Genomic DNA, 19115 nt, shown 5'->3' with positions numbered 1-19115 from the left:
ATCAATTAAGATGAATTATATGTGGAACAGAAAGAATATGGGTAGGTGTGAAAGTTAGATCAAACCAAAATATAAGCAGAGAGAGAGAGAGAGAGAGAGATGTCAGATACCAGAATCACTTATAATATCACAAATGTGATAACACCGTCAGATTTTCCCAATATCAAGAAAATTATGTATATCACTTTATCTGCACAAATTTTTTTTTTTTTTTTCATGCTTTTATTGTTAAAAACTGTACAATAATTCAAGGACTGGATGATGGAGAAGTACTGACTCTTTGCTCATTGAATTCCTTGGCACAATTATTATAGGTGTTTCCAGTGAAAGGTCCAGCTTTAAGGCAGAGGCTCCATCTATTTCGTATTTGTTTATCAACCACTCTAAGCCCCCAACTTTATCAACAAGTCTAATCGCTTCTTCTGTATGTGGGGTGGCAAGTTCCATAAAGTATGCAGTAACCTGCAAGAGCATGTGCCCACAAATTTTGTAAGAGATTCCAAATGACCATCAAAATAATTAGATGACAAAAAGGATGCCAAAGTAAAAAAGTCAGATCACCAAACCCGAAAAATAGAACCAGGTAGAAGACACATAAACATTTATCTACTTGCAAATCAACAGTAAGTATGGAAGCTTAACTAATACTTTCCTCCTTAATATGTCCCAAAATAAGTATACTACTTAAAAAGTCATGTACAAATTTTTTTTTTTTTTTTTTTGATAAATAAAAATTTTATTAAAAAACGCTCAAAAGGGTAGCGGATCCCAAGAAAAAAACAAAAGAACACAAAGGCCTCAAGCCTTCAAGGGGGCCAAAAAGTCAACAATCTCCTCCAACGATCAAGCCTTCATATTTTTGCACATACAAGTCAATGTACAAAAATATGAAAACACCTAAATTAGTGTAAAGTGGCGAAAAAAAAAACCCTAGTAAATAAAAGACGTGTAAGAAACACCCCTGGTATTTAGTATGTGCATATATCCCTATAATATGAAAATTTGCAGCAAATTGATCCTGATCGTCAATTTTGACCCCTTTTTTATTATTATTGAAACCCCCAAAATACCCTTAACAAAATTTGTGCATAGAAGTGTTTTTTTTTTTTTTTTTTTTTCCCCTGGTTCAAGTGCAAAAAAAAAAAAAAAAAAAAAAAACACTAAAATATACGGAATGTGCAACCCCCCTGGTGTAAAAAAAAAAACCCTTACATTTTCCAAATTGAGAATATAAGGCCAATTCCTCAATTTACACTGAAATACCTAAAATGCCCTTAAGACAAAAATAAAATAAAAAACAATGATTTCAAAATTTAGGGATTTTTATTAAAAAAATAAATATATATTGGGGATTTTATAAAAAAAATATTGGGGTCTTTATAAAAAAAAATTGGGATTTTGGGGTTAAGGGTATTTTACAGTTTTTAGAATAAAAATATTTGGTCAAAATTGACGATCAGGGGCAATTTGCTATAAATTTCCAAAATACATGGACTTATATGCACCTTTTAAAAAGCGGGGTGTTTATTGCACATTTTTTATATGGCATGGGAGTTTTTTACACTTGACCCCTTTTTTTAAAATAAAAAAAAAAATTGATAAATAAATAATTCATTAAAAAAGAGTTCAAAAGGAGAACACATCCCTAACAAAACCACAAAAACCTGGGTACCCTAAGGCCCCAAGGAAGCCGAAAACTCAACAGTCTCCTCAGCAGTCAATCCGAACCCCAAAAACAAAGAGAGCTAATAATAGAAGATTTCAGAACAGTGATAGAAGATTCCTTTCCTTCAAAGGATCTTCTATTCCGCTCCCTCCACAAACACCACCAAAGACACAAAGGCGCCATCCTCCAGAACCCTTGAGCCTATGCTCCAACCCAAACCCCTCTCAATTTTCTCAGTCTTCAAATTGAGAAAATGTCCTTATATGCTAAATCTGAAAAATGTAGAGAAGAGAGGGAGGGGGGGTTGCTCTTTAACCCCTAAATTATATTAAATTTTCAAAACTTTCTCAAATTAGCAACGCAAATCTTCGCTTGGGATGTTAGCTTTGTATTTTAAAGACCACATACATTAAATGCATGTCCACGTGAAAAGTGGACTCCCCACAAGGGACAGTTTTTTGGAGAGAGAGAGTATGAACATTAAGTATTGGCCTAAGGATTTTATCTAAAGGTCAATCTTATGTTTTGATGATTACAAACCATTAATGATGTTTAAGTACTAATGTTTTCATTGAGTGATATATAGCTGATCAACATTCAATCCTCAAAGATGAGCTAGAAGATCCATTCCAAACATTCCAAACATTCAAGCAATGGATTCAAGGAAGCATCAAAGTTGAAAGAAATCAAAGAAAAACTCGGACTTCAAAGATCACACAAAGCATTTCAAAGAAAGAAAGCAAGTCCTCATCAAGCCTAAACGATCATGGTCAAAGAATGAAGAAAAGGGTAGATAGGATGGTGAGAGCTTAAGATTCAATGTCAAAGTCTTTCTGAATACATTTGAAGCTCAAAATCATAGGACCATGCATATCATACATCATTCATATGCTCCTATGTCCATTAGCAATAGACTATGCACTTTATTCATATATATTGACATATGAAGCCTTTGCTAAGAAAGAGTTAGTTCAAGCTTGATAAGCTTTGAAAGAACTCATTACTTAAGCTAGAAATTCTAGGACCATGCACATTAATCATAATATTTATTTTGGTCCCTAGAAAGTAAAGGAAAAGGCATTGAATTTAATATTTCATCTTTAAAGCCTTCATTGCCACAATTTGGTAGATGACTCTAGGACACAATGCACTTGAAATTTATCATCTCCATATGTCCCTAGACTCTTAGAAACAGGCCTTGAACTAAATTGAATCATTCATCAAAGTCCTAGGTGCTAGAAAGATGGATATCTCAAAACAAGCAATTTTCAGCCCAGAAAAATTTCAGACCAGCTTGCACTAAAACTGCTATAACTATTTGTGTAGTTGGAATTTTTACACAAGGCCAGTGGCATTGGAAAGCTGACTTCGAGCCCTTGAGTTTAGACTCAAATTTCACCTAAAAAGGATTTGAATTGAGAGAGATATAACCATCATAAGATGCCTGATTCTGCTCTGCGAAAATTCTGACCAGGTTGCACTAAAACGGCCATAACCATTACTGTGGTTGGAATTTTTGAGCAAGGCCAGTGGCTTTTGAAAGCTGACTTCAAGGCAATAAATTTAGACTCAAATTTTACCTCATTTGGAGTTTCATGGACTGAGTTATGTCCATTTGAAGTCATGCACTTTTTCTGTCCAATCCAATTTAGCAACAGCCTTCATGAAGCAAGAGCAGCCTCTATAAGAAATAGAGCCAGCTCTCTCAAGACCAATGGAGCAGGCTCTATGAAAGATAGAGCAGGCTCTCAAAGAATGGAGAAGGCTCCATGAAATTAGAGACGGCTCCATGCAAATGGAGAAGGCTCCATGAAAATGGAGACGGCTCCATGAAAATGGAGACGGCTCCAAGCAAATGGAGAAGGCTCCAAGCAAATGGAGAAGGCTCTCAAAGAATAAAGCCGGCTCTGTAAAAGTCTCTCTCAACTCCAATAGCTATTTTTCAACGAAAAATGAAGTTTCCATCCAAAGAGTAGGCTCCCAAAATATGGAGCAAGGAGGCTGGGAGCCGTCTCCATGCAATAGAGAGCCTGCTCTCAAGGCTAGGGAGCCGCCTCCTCTTGTTTACAAGAGCCGGCTCCTTCTAGGGTTTTGAATTGCAACGGAAACATTTTCATTCATTGCTCCCCAACTACTTCTAACAGCTATATTGAGCTTCGAAATTCTATAAATACAGAGGGGTTGTCTGCTGAAGAAGTTGACCATTTTTTAGAGACATTATATTGCATCAAAGAGAGCTTTTGTTCTCATATCTTCTCCTCATCTCTCTCATTCACTCATATACTATTTGAGAGAGCATTCAAGAACATCATTCAAGTGCATCCAAGAGAGCTTTTGGCTCTACCATTATACAGAGATTTTGTTCTGATTTTACTCACTCATAGAGCCTCTGTTCAGACATCAATCTTCATCTCATATACAAGCTTCCATAGCTGTACCAAAGTGAACTTTAGAGAGCATTTAGCGAGCCTTTGCTGAACTTTTGTTCTAATATTTCATCAGAGCTTTTGTTCTGCATTTTCCTCATCATCTCTCATGCATTTCATACTTAGAGTTTGAGCTTCACTTGATTTCATATATACTCTATTGTGAGGTTTGATTTGTATCAGTTCTTGAGAGGATTTCTTGTACTACAAATTCTATCTACAAATCTGCTGTAAACCTAAGAGGAAGAGTTTCTCTTAGCAAAGAAATTGTAAGGGCTGGTGTGGCCTATGTAAAACTAAGAGAGGTGGTCTCTTAGGAAGGATATTGTAAGGGTTGGTGTGACCCATAGGAAGACCAAGAGAGGTTTTCTCTTAGCAAGGAGTTACTTTTAATCAAGGTTTGCTCTTCACCCGTAAGGAGAAGCTATATTGGATTGGGAAGTCTCAAGAGGGATCTTGAGCCGAGGAGTAGGAGTTTCCGAACCTTGCAAAAATCGCCGTGTTATAGTTTGCAATTTCTCTTCTCTTATCTCTTTTATAATTGTGATATAAATTGTTTACTTTCATATCTTGATTTCATATGTTGATTATTGCACAATAGGTTATATTGTTGATTAGAAATTGTATTTCTATAATTTGCAAAAATTGGCCATTGACTCTATTCCCCCACATTAAAAAAGAACAATTATCAGGTACTTGCAACTATAGAAAACAATGCAACCAGCTGAAGATATTTCTAGAGATAAAAGGAATAGGAATAATTCTACGTGTTTATTCTTCTCCTTGTGGAGGATTTAAATAGTACACAAATAATTACATAGAAGCAAAGAAATAAATACAAAGAAGGAAAGAAATTAAAGACTAAAAATCAGCTCCTATAACTATGCTAACCAGCACATAACTGCACATGTACAGCTAATTATCTATATATGTTAACAATTATATATTTAACAATACATCTAATTATCTATATATGTCAACACTCCCCCTCAAGCTAGAGAATAAATGTCCCAGATTCTCAGCTTGGCAAGAGCAGAATTGAACACATTGCTAGAAACTACCATAGTCAAAATATCAGCAAGTTGATCCTTGGTCCTCGCATACTCGCATAGGGAGTGCAAATCACACCTTCTGTTAACTTCTCTTTGATAAAGTGCCTGTCAATCACAACATGTTTAGTTCGATCATGTTGCACAGGATTATGAGCAATGCCGATGGCTGCCTTATTATCACAATATAGTTTCTTGGGACTTTGACAAGCAATCCTCAATTCTCCCAACAGGATCTTCAACCATAATAATTCACACACATCGTGGACCATAGCTCTGAATTCAGCCTCGCACTAGACCTGGCCACAACCGATTGCTTCTTACTCCGCCAAGTAACATGATTGCCACCCACAAATGTGCAATATCCCGGAGTTAATCTTCGATCCAAAATAGAAGCTACCCAATCAGCATCTGTATAGGCCTCTACAACAGAGTGATCATGTTTTGAAAACAAAAGACCCTTACTAGGTGTTGATTTCAAGTATTTAAGTATCCTCTCTACTGCCTACATATGAACTTCACATGGGTCGTGCATGAACTGACTGACAACACTCACTACCCAGGCTATATCAGGTCGTGTATGAGACAAATATATTAGTTTTCCAACCAACCTCTGATATCTCTCTCTGTGAACTGGTGTATCATCAGTCTGTTCACCCAATCTATGATTTTGTTCGATAGGAGTATCCACAGGCTTGCAAGCTAACATTCCTGTCTCAGTTAAAAGATCAAGTACATACTTTCACTGTGAAACAAAGATTCCCTGCTTTGAACAAGCCACTTCAATACCTAGAAAATACCGCAGGACACCCAAGTCTTTAATTTCAAACTCCTTGGCCAAATGTACCTTTAGTCTCCTAATCTCCTCGATATTATCCCCGATGATGATGATATCATCTACATAGCCAATAACAAATGTAATTCAACCTCCCCGAGAGTGTCGAAGGAATAACGTATGATCTGCTTGACTATGATGATATCCATACTTCTGCATAGCTTGAGCAAATCTACCAAACCATGCTCTAGGAGACTGTTTCAGACCATATAATGATTTTCTTAGTCTGCATACTTTCCCCTTATTAGTACTTTCATCACTACCTGGAGAAAGGTCCATGTACACTTCCTCCTCTAGATTGCCATGGAGGAAAGCATTCTTAACATCAAACTGTTGGAGAGTCCACTCTAGGTTAGCTGCTAAAGATAACAGAACCCAAAGAGTATTCATTTTCGCAACTAGAGCAAACGTCTCCTGATAGTCTATGCCATATGTCTCAGTCCCTTTGCCACCAATCTTGCCTTGTATCGATCAATCGACCCATCTGCCTTATGCTTTATGGTAAACACCCATTTGCAACCAACAATTTTCTTCCCTTACGGCAACTCCACTAACTCCCACGTATAGTTTTTTCGGAGAGCTCTCAATTCTTCAACCATCGCCTCTTTCCACCTTGGATAGTCAAGTGCATCCTATAATTTTTTAGGAAAAGATACAGAAGACAACTGATGGGCAAAAGCCTTGAAGGATGGTGAGAGACGATGAGAAGACATAAAACTTGAAATAGGATATTTATATTTTGATTGACAAGTACAATGTGATTTTCTCAAGACAATAGGCAATTCTAAGTCATTAACAACATTTGAGTCATCTAAAGCATTAGGATCTACAGAACTATTATCAACGAAAGAGAATGGAGATTCAATAGACTCTACCTTAGGATTATCTATTGTCGAGGCAGACTGATCATTTTGCTCGAGAGGTACCTTTTCTCTTCTTAGATATACCAGCTCAAATGGAGACATTTGATGACCTTCTGGAGGGAGATTCAAAGAACCACCTTCTGCTTTTTCATTTTTTCCATTTTTTTCATTTTTTTCCATTTGTTTCATTTCCACTCTCTAATTCAAACATAGGCACAATATAAGACTTTTCTTCACTACTCGAGGTCTCCCCTAGAAGAGAAGTCGTAGAAGCAAGACTAGAAAAATAGGCTTATTCCTCGTGAAAAGTAACATCCATAGAGACAGAATTTTTTTTACGGAGGGTGATAACACTTGTAACCCTTCTGAGTAGCAAAATAACCGAGAAAAATGCATTTGAGGGAACGAGGGTCAAGCTTACCACTGTGGTGTACATGGACAAAGCTTATACAACCAAACACTCGAGGAGGAAGATGATTAACAGTAGATGGCGAGCAAGAAGTAGTGAAGACCTGAAGTGGAGTTTGGTATTGAAGAACTCTAGAAGGCATCCGATTGATCAAATAGGCTGCTGTGAGGACTGCCTCCCCCTAGTATGACATTGGTATTGTCATGGATAGAAGCAGGGAACGGGATACTTTGAGAAGAAGACGATTTTTCCGTTCTCCATTCTGTTTAGGGGTATCGTTGCAAGAAGTTTGATGAATAATGCCATGGTCAGAAAAATAGGATTGAAGACCAGAATAAATGTATTCACCCCCATTATCAAAGCGGAAGACTTTTATCTTTGAATTGTACTGTGTATGGATCATTTGATGAAGCGACTTAAAAATAAAAGGAAATGCACTTTATTAATACTTAATGGAAAACTAGTTCACAAGTTTCACATTGAAATTGAGAAACATCAACAGCAGAAAATAAAGAAGGAAACAATTTTTTTAAATAATAAAATTACGGATGTCCTAAATGCTTGTTCCATAACCAAATGTCACGGGATGAACCAGTAGTGGATTGCACAGCATGAACTGAGGTTGAAGCAGCTGGAACATCCAAGAGATAGAGGCCACCTCGTTCACTACCATGAGCAATCCTCGCCCCCATTCAGAGATCCTAAAATATACAGTGTGTCAAAAAACGTGATAGAACAGTTTAAGGTTTTAGTAAGTTGACTGATAGACAGCAGATTATTGGACAATCTAGGGACATGTAGAACATTGGAAAGGGACAAAGAATCAGAAAGAGTGACTGAACCTTCACCAGTCACAGGGGTTGGTAAACCATCAGCAGTTGTGACACAAGTTTTAGTAGGTGAGGAATAACATGAGAAAAAATGAGAAATAGAGGTCACGTGATCAGTTGCCCTATATCTATAACCCAAGATTCTGAGGAAGACTTACCGGATACACTAAAACAATGACCAATGTTACCTGAGGACGTGCTTAAAGAACTGGACCCGAGCAAAATAGCACAATCCTGAATCATTTGTTCCATCTGACCAGAATAGAACTTAAGAGCATATTGATCACCGTTCTGCTTACTGGAAGAGGTATAATGAGCCTTAGAGCTAGAACGACTCCCTTTTCCGCCCCTAGTGCCTTCACCTTTGTCACCCTTTTTTTCCCGGCTACCAAAGCGGATAACCATTGAGTTTAAAGCATTGTTCTCTCACATGTCTAGTCTGGTTACAATAATCACAAACCAAACAGTCTTTGTCATCAGATTTAGTAGTTTTAGCAACATTACCAAATGTTGCAGTTGATGGAGGATCGGGCTGATGTGCTAATGATACCCGAGGTAATTGCTTGTGGTAGAAACCAAAGCAGATCCTTCTGGAGAAGATGGCATGAGCATAGCAGATCGTCGGAGGGCCTGGGTACGCACATAAGCATAGGCCTCACGCAAAGAAGGAAACGGATCTTTTCCAAGCACCTGAGTCCTTATTCAGTCTAGATCTAGGTTAAGACCAGCAAGAAATTCAAAAACGCGTTCTTTTTCAATCTGCTTATTCAACAAAGCGGTATCTACAGCACATTCCATTTCACAAGGTTGATAATAGTTGAGTTTTTACCACAAAGCTTGGAGGGCATTGTAATATGCCTCCAATGTCCTTCCCTGCTGAGTAGTAGCCTGAATACTACGTTTCAACTCATAAATTTGTGCCTCATTTCCTCCCACAGAATAAGTGTGAGATATTGCATCCCAAATATCTTTAGCGGACTTGAGCTGCATATATCCAAGACTAAGATCAGAGGTCATAGTTTAAAGGAGCCAAGAGCAATGCATTGCATCTTCTGCAACCCAAGTCGTGAAAATTAGGTCATTAATCGCAGGTCGGGGTTTTTCCCCAGTCAAATACCCCAACCGGCCTTTGCATGTAATATACAGCTTCACAAAGTGTGACCAAGCCAGATAATTGGTGCCATCAAGTTTATGAGGCATCAACTGGACATTCATCAGATCTTGATGCGGGTTAGATGCGGTTGGAGGAATCATTAGAGTCGGAGAATCAATCTCAGAAGTCACAGAGGTTTCAATCTTGTCTGCCATGAAGTCAAATAAGGATACCTAGTCTGTGGTGGTGGGCAAGGTTGTCGGTAGGTTCTGGGGTGATATAAAAAAACTGGTGTTTGGTTAATAAGATGTATTTGCAGAAAACCCGAAAAGAAAAATACGATTTTAAAATTCCTTTCTAGATGGCTCTGATACCATGATATTTCTATAGATAACGGAATAGGAATAATTCTACGTGTTTATTCTTCTCCTTGTGGAGGATTTAAATAGTACACAAAAAATTACACAAAAGGAAAGAAATAATTACAAAGGAAAGAAATTAAAGACTAAAAATCAGCTCCTATAACTATGCTAATCAGCACCTAATCAGCACATGTACAGCTAATTATCTATATATGTTAACAGTTATATAGTCAACAATACAGCTAATTATCTATATATGTCAACACCAACAACATCTGAACTTACCTCTTGAACAAACCTATAGAGAAAAACAATGCGAACAGCAGAAAGTTGGCCACACAAGCTATAATCATATCCTTCGTAGTCATCATCTTCAGCACTAAAAGACTTGAATGTAAACTGCGCAGAATATATTAATATGGAGAGAGAGAGAGAGAGACAGACAGACAGACAGACAGACAGAAGTGCTCAGTAAAGGGTAAGACAGACAAAGAAGGAATAAGTAATGAACAGATATGAATCCTGTCAGATATCAGCTTTCAATCAAATAAATATTAATGAACCTTGATGAGGGATTCAGCCTCTTGATTGCGTGGATTACAAAGCCAACCCCAGCAGTGATCGGTTCCAAGTGACATATCACACAGCCTGAAATTCCCTAATGTGCCTTCAATGAAAATAGAACTTGGATGAACCTTGAAAAATAAAAAGCAAAAAGTCAAACAACGAGAATAAAAGCCTCAAAGAACAAAATATTTCATAAAAATAAAATAAGGAAAAACATCACAAAAATTCAATAATCATTTCTTAAACTAGGAAAAAAAAAATTCTTATTGGCAAAATAGAAAGTGAGTGCAGCTTAAGAAAGAAAATACAGTCAGATGAACTTCAAAAGAATACTAATGGTCGTAATGAAAATTAAAACCAACAAATAACTTATAGATACAAGATACAGCTTATAGTCTAAGATAGATGGACTTTTTTAAATATGTTGAAAAACCAATTGGAGATAAAACACATCGGCAGGACCCCGTAGGGGTAGCGGCCCTAGAGCGTACCAGAAATAGATCTAACATGCCTAGATGGGCATGTATCTAGCAAGCATATCTGATTAATCAACCATGATAAAATGCACATATAGCTCTCTTCTAGTGTTCCTTTTGTCATATTATTTGTTACAACAAACGCAACGAACCAAGCAACAATTACAAAACACGACAGAGAAATAAACACAGTACACAAAGAACACAAAGATTTATACGTAGTTCAGCAAAGCCTACATCCACATAGTGAACACTTTCGCCGGATCTCCACCATGGACACAGGCTTTGCCGAACCACATATAAATCTTTGTGTTCTTTGTGTGGTGTGTTTGTTTTTATGGCATGTTTCGTAATTATTGCTTAGTTCGCTGCGTTTGTCATAACTGTTGAAATATCTGTATTATTATTATTTTTATTTTTTATTAGCTGATTTCAGCCTTTTATTAGGTGTTTTATGTAAGATCCCTATTATCATGGGATCACATAGATAAGATCCCTGTAATCATGGGATCACGTAGATTTTGGTATATTTCCTGTTTTTCTTTGATTTGGTTTCCTTTCTTTGTACTCTATTCTTGTATATAAATATAGCTCTTGGCTCTCGGTTTGAGTACGCCAAAACCCAAACTTCTTCTTTTGTAACAAACTGGTTTCAGAGCTTCTGGTTCGAAGCAGGAATGGCGTCCAAGTTTCTGGAAATCGAGAAATTTAACAGAAGAAAAGATTTCAACCTGTGGGTTTGGATGCAGACTCTGTTGGTTCAACAAGGATTATCCAAGGCGCTGAAGGGGAAGGATGTACTACCAAATTGTGGCATATGCAACTTGGGCATATGAGTAAGAGGGGGATGGATGTTCTGAGTAAGCAGGGTCTACTTGGTGCTCTGAGAAGCTGGATTTCGGTGAGCATTGTGTCTTCGAGAAGCAGTACAGAGTGAAGTTCAGTACGGGAATTCACAGGACCAAGGGGATAGTGGATTATATTCATTCTTATCTTTGGGTCCCTCTCAGGTTATTTCACATGATGCTGATTGATGATTTTTCTCGAAAAGTTTTGAGTTTACATTCTGAAGCACAACAATGAGGATTTTGTCACGTTTAAGCAATGGAAGACCTAGATTGAGAAGCAGACTAGAAAACAGGTCAAGAGCTTGAGGACAGACAATGACTTGGAATTTTGTGATGGAGAATTTAATGAGTTCTGTCAAGACTCATGGGATTGTGAGGCACCACACAATATGAAAGAATTCACAACAGAATGGAGTTGCAGAATAGATGAACAGAATGTTATCTCTTAAAGTCAACAGCTATCGACTGTAAGACTCCAGAGGAGGTATCGTCTGGTTCTCCTGCTAGTTACAGTAATCTGAGAATATTTGGGTGTCCGGCGTATGCTCATGTGAATGAGGGGAAGCTTTAACCGAGGGCTAAGAAATTCATTTTTCTTGGTTATCAGCCCAGAGTAGGGATACAGATTATGGTGCCCAGAGGCTTCGGGAAAGAAGATACTTGACAATAGGGATGTGACCTTTCATGAGTTTGCGATGCTTACTCTGCAAAAGAAGGTAGTTAATTCAGGGAGATGGTTCAAGGAGAGCTTAGGGTGTATAAAGTATGTAGAGGTTCAGTTAAAGGATAGTCTTGATCGATTGACTAATAAGCAAGTGCAGTTTCGGGCCGAGGGAGATCACAGTTGCAGCAGCATAGTGTGGCTAGAAACAAGCCTAAGAGGGATATTAAGCCACCTGAGAAGTATGGGTTTTCACATGCTGATTTGGTTGCTTATGCACTTAGTGTGGCAGTGGATATTGATGAGCAGATACCATATACTTACCATGAGGCCATCACAGGTGGAGAGTCAGCACAGTGGTCTGTTGCCATGAGTAAGGAGATTGAGTCTCTTCATAAGAACCAGACTTGGGATCTACTAAAGAAGCCTAAGGGCCAGAAGATTGTGGGTTGTACATAGGTCTTCAAGAAGAAGGAAAGAACTCCAGGGGTGGAAGATGCGAGGTACAAGGCACGCTTGGTGGCGAAGGGCTATACACAGGGGGAAAGAGTGGACTTCAATGAAGTGTTTTCTCATGTGGTGAAACATAGCTCAATCTGGGTGTTACTTGTTATGGTTGCTCTGTATGACTTAGAGTTTGAGCAGCTTGATGTCAAAACTGCTTTCTTGATGGTGAGTTGAAAGAGCAGATTTATATGCATCAGCCTGAGGGGTTTGAGATTCTGGGAAAGGAAGATCATGTTTGCCTACTGAAGAAGTCTGTGTATAGGTTGAAGAAGTCCGTGTATGGGTTGAAGTAGTCTCCTAGTCACTGGGACAAGCGATTTGACACCTTTATGGTTGGGAATGGCGGGTTTGACAGTTGTGTGTATCACATGAGGCTCTTAGATGGTTCGTATTTGTACTTGTTGTATGTTGATGACATATTGATAGCTTGCAAGAACATGTCTGAAATCAACATGTTGAAGGCTCAACTTAGTGGTGAATTTGAGATGAAGGATTTGTTGGGTTTGTCTCTCAAAATTGTGTGCAGAAATTAATTTCCTTTTTCATTTTGGAATGCTAAAATTTGTGAAGGAAATTATGTCTCATTAAGTTTCTATTTTAGAGTTGGAATTGATATGGTAACTCCTTGTAGGCAAGTTGGGGAATACTTGTCCAACAAGGAATTGGGTTTTGAAGACTATAAATAGAGATGGGTATGAGAGGTTGAGAGAGAGAGAGAAGAGAAAAAAGATGTAAGGGGTTTACTAGTGAGTGTTGTGAGGAGAGGGTAGAGTATATGTAATTCCCGAGTGTATACATATAGCCTCAAAAGAGATAATGGGCAAGTGATTGGGGTTTTAACATGCGGTTGTATATTCTCTTCCTTGATTCATGGTAATGAAGTCTCTGTCTCCATGGACGTAGCCCTAGAGTTGGGTGAACCATGTAAAATATTGTGTTGTGCGTTCATGTGTATGATTGTTATCTCCATATATGCTTGTGTTGGTATGATGTGATGATACTTCCGCTGTGTGTGATGAAGTAAGCATTTAACTCTCAACAACAACTGACTGTTGAGTGGGTTGGAGGGAGTTAATTATCCCCAACAAGTGGTTTCAGAGCCGATGGTGGGTTAGAGCCCGTGGTTGGTCCTGAAGATCGGTAGCAGATGATTAGTGCGTGTGATGTTGTGGCCCGAATTTGGTGTCGGGTCACAACACCAATAGGGATGATGTATGGAATTTTGTTAGAGGAGGAGAGATCTTCAATCGAGGTGGAGTTATAGAAGAGCATGTGAAAACCGATTTTGAGCCAAGGTGGAGATTGTTGGGTTTGTGTCTCGAAATTGTGTGCAGAAATTAATTTCCTTTTTCGTTTTGGAATGCTAAAAATTTGTGAAGGAAATTGTGTCTCACTAAGTTTCAATTTTAGAGATGAGATTGATATGGTAACTCCTTGTACGCAAGTTGGGGAATACTTGTCCAACAAGGAATTGGGTTTTGAAGACTTTATAAATAAAGATGGGTATAAGAGATTGAGAGAGAGAGACAGACAGACAGACAGAGAGAAGAGAAAAAAGATGTAAAGGGTTTAAGGGTAAGTGTTCTGAGGAAAGGAGAGAGTATATGTAATTCCCGAGTGTATACATGTAGCCTCAAAAGAGATGATGAGTGAGTGATTGTGGTTTTGAAATGTGGTTGTATACTCCCTTCCTTGATTCTTAATAATGAGGTCTCTCTCTCCATGGGCATAGCCCTAGAGTTGGATGAACCATGTAAAATATTGTGTTGTGCATGAATATGTATGATTGTTATCTCCATATATGCTTGTGTAGATGTGATGTGATGATGCTTCCGCTGTGTGTGATGGAGGAGGTATTTAACTCTCAACAACAACCGACCGTTGAGTGGGTTGGAGGGAGTTAATTATCCCCAACAGGATCTTGGTGCTACAAGAGGATATTGGGTATGGAAATTCACAGGGACAGAGGAGCGGGCAGATTGTATTTGTCACAGAGGAAATACATTGAGAAGGTGCTAGAACGCTTCAGTATGCAAGCGTCAAAGCCTGTGAGTACTCCATTGGCTGCCCACTTTAGAATTTCACACACGTTTGGTTCAAGGGCACGCCGTCCCAAGTGTTCTCACATCATTTCTCCCTCTCTGTAACAAGAAAGAATACATCTTCAACAAGTATTCAAGTACGACAAAAGTTATCAAAATATCAAAAACAAGTCCCATGTCCATGGAGGGTCTAGGTGCCACCCGTGGCATGCTTCTTATCTTTAAAATGTTGGGGTGAGCAAACTAGCCCAATAGATGATATGGTAACTAATGCAACCAATGAACATATGAGTCATGTAAGCATGGCCTAATCAAAATACTAAGCTCCACAGGTTAAAATAAAACATGGTTACTACCAAGGATTTAGCCAAGTGGTATCTCCTCCTTCAAAAGGGAAGGCCAACGGTTCAAGCCCCCAGTCGGAGAATAATGGGTGCACATGCATGTGATCTAGCTACCAAAAGGGAAAAAATTAAAAAATAAAAAATAAAGAAGAAGAGAATAAAGCTTGTAGTTGCTCAGCAGTGAATTCTACCAGACTAACTGTAGCAATCTGGATTTTGATTTAATGAAGCCACCTTTGGCCTCACGACTTCTACATAATATTGTTTTCCATTTCACTACTGTTCCACTCCCCAACATGTTTTCCTTATTAAGTAAACAACACCAACAGAAATCATTTTACAACAGAGAAAAAATTAGATTACCAAAGAAATAGATTACCGAGAAAATGCCATATTAATTACAATTATAAATAAATTATCAGAATAATTTAACAGGACATATATTTAAAAGGATTAGTACATGAATGGGGAAAAAACAGAAGAAGGTGCGACTAAAATACATAATTTTCCTCACCTTAAGATCCAACAAGAAACTTTCTTGCACAAACATCGCAAGCTGAGAACCATCCTCCTTATTAAGAAACACAGAGACGCTGTCGACGTCCATATTTAAATAAAATACCACACGACCTTTTCCATATCCCAGCAACCCTCTAACAAAAGAACGCCCATCTTCTGTCTTGTCTTTGCTCACCACAGATTCATTTTCTGAAGTTCTTTTCATGTTTGCACCACTTACCGCACTATTTGCAGAGCTCAGATCAAAGCCAAAACCAATTAAAGCAACAAGAGTTGATCTGTTGCAAAAGAATTCCAATTTGGACATGCGAACACTCATCTGGAATAGATGTTTATCAGTAGAATTAGCAAATCAACACAAGGCAGTATGGATTACATGTTTTCATTATTTTAACAATTCAACAATTTTTAAGTCAAGTACCTGGGTATCTATACCATCATAATCCGGCGAACCAGGATTCCTCGTGAAGAATGTAACAGATACAAAATCCGAGTTATCACTACCCTGCGCCTCATAAAATATGTCACCATGATTGCTTCTTCCTCTTCCAAGATCGTTCTCATGAATTAAGGTTTCAGAAAAATTGAGTCCAGCACATTCATCAATATCACCTACCCTTGTGCTAGGATCAATGTTTTGTGAATAAATGACTGGATCAGTCAAACACATGAAATCTGGTAAAGCATCCTTATAAATGTCATCCTCCTCCGAATGTACCAAGGACACCTCCTTCCCATGAGGGTCAATAATACTAGGGGAAGCAAACAAATGGTCATTCTTCAACACAGAGTAAGCTAAATACTGCGGTTCTGAAGATAGAGAACCTTGAAGCTCATCCTTAATTTTCAATGAGTGCAGTTTCATCTTGACTGCCAGATCACCTTCAGAGCAAACAATGTGTACCTGTAAAGCAATATACCACACTTTAAATATTGACATTAAAAAATGTCAACAAGTGATGGGTACAACAATTTGTAGCCTAAGAACAAGTGTTTGAGGATGAAAACAATGAATTACATAATGTTGATATAGTAGATTCATGAACTTTTAAAAGTAAAAAATAAAAATAAAAATAAAAATAAAAATCGAAACCCTAACTCCGCCCATTCTTTTAGATGTCATGCCAACACCTCTACCACCATTTTTACTACAACAAAATCCTAAAATACACCTATATCAAATTGGAAATCAAACAGGTCTCTATAGTTTGTGTAGAAATTCTCTCTGTAAAATATTTTGCCTCCTATATTAACATTAACATCTTCTACAAGTGTATATAGGAAAGAGGGAACGCTATACAAGGAAAAGAATAAAAAATATTCCTACAAATCTGTTCCTAATTTAAAGCAATCAATCTATCCTAATTTACTGCAATCAATCTGTCCTACAATCTTGTTCTAATTTACGAAAGTCAGAAATCAATCAAATCCCTAAAATTTAGGGAAATAATATATATCTTCCAACACTCCCCCTCAAGCTAGAGCATAGATGTCTCGAATGCCCAGCTTGTCAAGTGCCAAAATGAAAGTCGTACTTGACACTCCCTTTGTCAAAAAATCTGCAAGCTGATGTTTTGTCTTCACAAACGGAGTGCAAATTAATCCACTTATCAACTTCTCCTTGATAAATTGTCTATCCACTTCAACATGTTTAGTACGATCATGCTGAACTGGATTGTGAGCAATGCTAATGGCAGCTTTGTTATCACAGAAAAGCTTCATTAGATCCCTAGAATTAAAGCCCAGCTCCTTTAACAAAGCCTTCAGCTACAACATCTCGCATATACCATGAGCCATGTCTCTAAATTCTGCTTCAGCACTGGATCTGGCCACAACAGATTGTTTCTTACTACGTGACTAGATTCCCTCCCACAAAGGTTTAGTATCCTGAAGTTGATCTTCTATCTATTACACATCCTGCCCAATCAGCATCTGTATATCCTTCCACTTCGACATAACCATGGTTGGAGAATAGCAGACCTTTCCCAGGAGCTGATTTTAAATACCTGAGAATCCTATGTACCAACATGTGTGTTTCGTAAGGAGCATGCATGAACCGACTTACTACACTCACCGCATAGGCTATGTCAAGGCGAGTATGTGCCAAATATATTAGCTTCCCAACCAACCTTTGGTATCGCTCTCTGTCTATAGGTGTGTCATTTGTGCATTCACCTAACCTGTGATTTTGTTCAATTGGAGTATCAACAGGTTTGCAAGCCAACATTCCAGTCTCAGCCAATAAGTCTAAGACATATTTTGGTTGGGAAACAAAGATCCCCTTCTTTGACCTAGCAACTTCAATACCCAAAAAATATCGTAAAGACCCAAGGTCTTTGATCTCAAATTCTTTTGCCAGATATGCTTTCAGCTTACCCATCTCCTCACCATCACTACCAGTCACCACAATATCATCCCCGTACACGATTAGGGCAGTAATCTTACCTCCAAGTGAATGTTTGAGAAAAAGAGTGATCAGACTGGCTCCGGTGGTATCCATATTTCTTCATGGCCTGAGTAAACTCGCCAAACCAAGCTATGGGTGACTGCTTGAGTCCATACAAGGATTTCCTCAATCTGCATACCTTACCTCTTTTTGAGGAAATTAACAAAGCCTGGAGGAAAGTCCATGTATACTTATTCCTCTAAATCGCCGTGAAGAAATGCATTCTTCACATCAAACTACTGAAGAGGCCACTATAAATTTGTAGCCAAGGATAAGAGGACCCTTATTGTATTTATCTTCGCCACCGGTGCAAATGTTTCCCGATAGTCTATCCCACAGGTTTGGGTATAACCTTTAGCTACCAATCTTGCTTTAAACCTCTCCACCGAACCATCTACCTTATGCTTCACTGTGAATACCCATTTGCAACCAACTGTCTTCTTTCCCTTTGGTAGGTCAACAAGTTCCCATGTAGAATTTTTCTGTAAAGCTTCCATTTCTTAAATCATGGTAGCTTTCCACTTGGGGTTGTCAAGAGCTTCCTATAACTTATTAGGGACAAACACGGATGATAACTGGTTTGCAAATATTTTATAAGATGAAGATAAACGATATGTAGATACATAATGAGAGATGGGATGTTTCACAACTGAAAAACCAAAACGAGAGGGAGGTTTTCTTTCTCGAGTGGGATAACGTGCCTGATTCTCAATAACTAATTCAGTAGCATCATCAAGTTGATCAATAGGTAAATGAGTTGACTCATTAATAGAAGTATCAATAAAGAGTTTAAAAGAAGTAACTACCTCAGGATTACAAGTCACAGGAGCGCTTAATTGGTCATTAGGTCGATCAAGAGGTGGCTGAGTTGTCTATGTCTTCTCCCTTCTTGAGTATACAAATCTGTGTGGCTCGAGGAATTTCTTTGAAGTCGGTGCAGAATTTTCAGGAGATTCTTTCGAAGTCAATACAGAAGTTTCAATAGACGATGATACACTGGTTAATGGTAGTGGCAACACCTCCCAAAACTTCTCTTCATTTCCCAAATTCTCCCCCTGAAGAGAAGCATTTGAATCTCCCCCTGAATAGTAAGCCTGATTTTCAACAAAAGTAACGTCCATGGAAACAATCATCTTTGTTGAAGGAGGGTGATAGCATTTGTATCCCTTTTG

The 19115-nt window shown here is 38.2% G+C and overlaps 1 protein-coding gene across 1 annotated transcript in view; it reads right to left on the bottom strand.

Annotated features, from left to right (window-relative positions):
- Positions 1-19115, bottom strand: part of LOC132284858 (uncharacterized) — a 131805-nt gene that overhangs the window by 61312 nt on the left and 51378 nt on the right. Inside the window, exons 26-30 of the mRNA XM_059787025.1 lie at positions 15919-16401; positions 15493-15816; positions 10097-10228; positions 9819-9932; positions 278-462 (exon numbers count right to left, since the gene is read on the bottom strand). Coding sequence (XP_059643008.1) covers positions 278-462; positions 9819-9932; positions 10097-10228; positions 15493-15816; positions 15919-16401 — 1238 coding nt within the window. The remainder of the gene's footprint in view (positions 1-277; positions 463-9818; positions 9933-10096; positions 10229-15492; positions 15817-15918; positions 16402-19115) is intronic.

The sequence above is a fragment of the Cornus florida genome, unplaced genomic scaffold (genome assembly GCF_030987335.1).
Source record: "Cornus florida cultivar Cherokee Brave unplaced genomic scaffold, ASM3098733v1 CherokeeBrave_3.0.0_Hap2_Chr01, whole genome shotgun sequence".
In the NCBI taxonomy this organism is placed as follows: Eukaryota; Viridiplantae; Streptophyta; class Magnoliopsida; order Cornales; family Cornaceae; genus Cornus; species Cornus florida.
The sequence above is the reverse complement of the archived record's forward strand: the minus strand, read 5'-3'. Positions and strand labels throughout refer to the sequence as shown.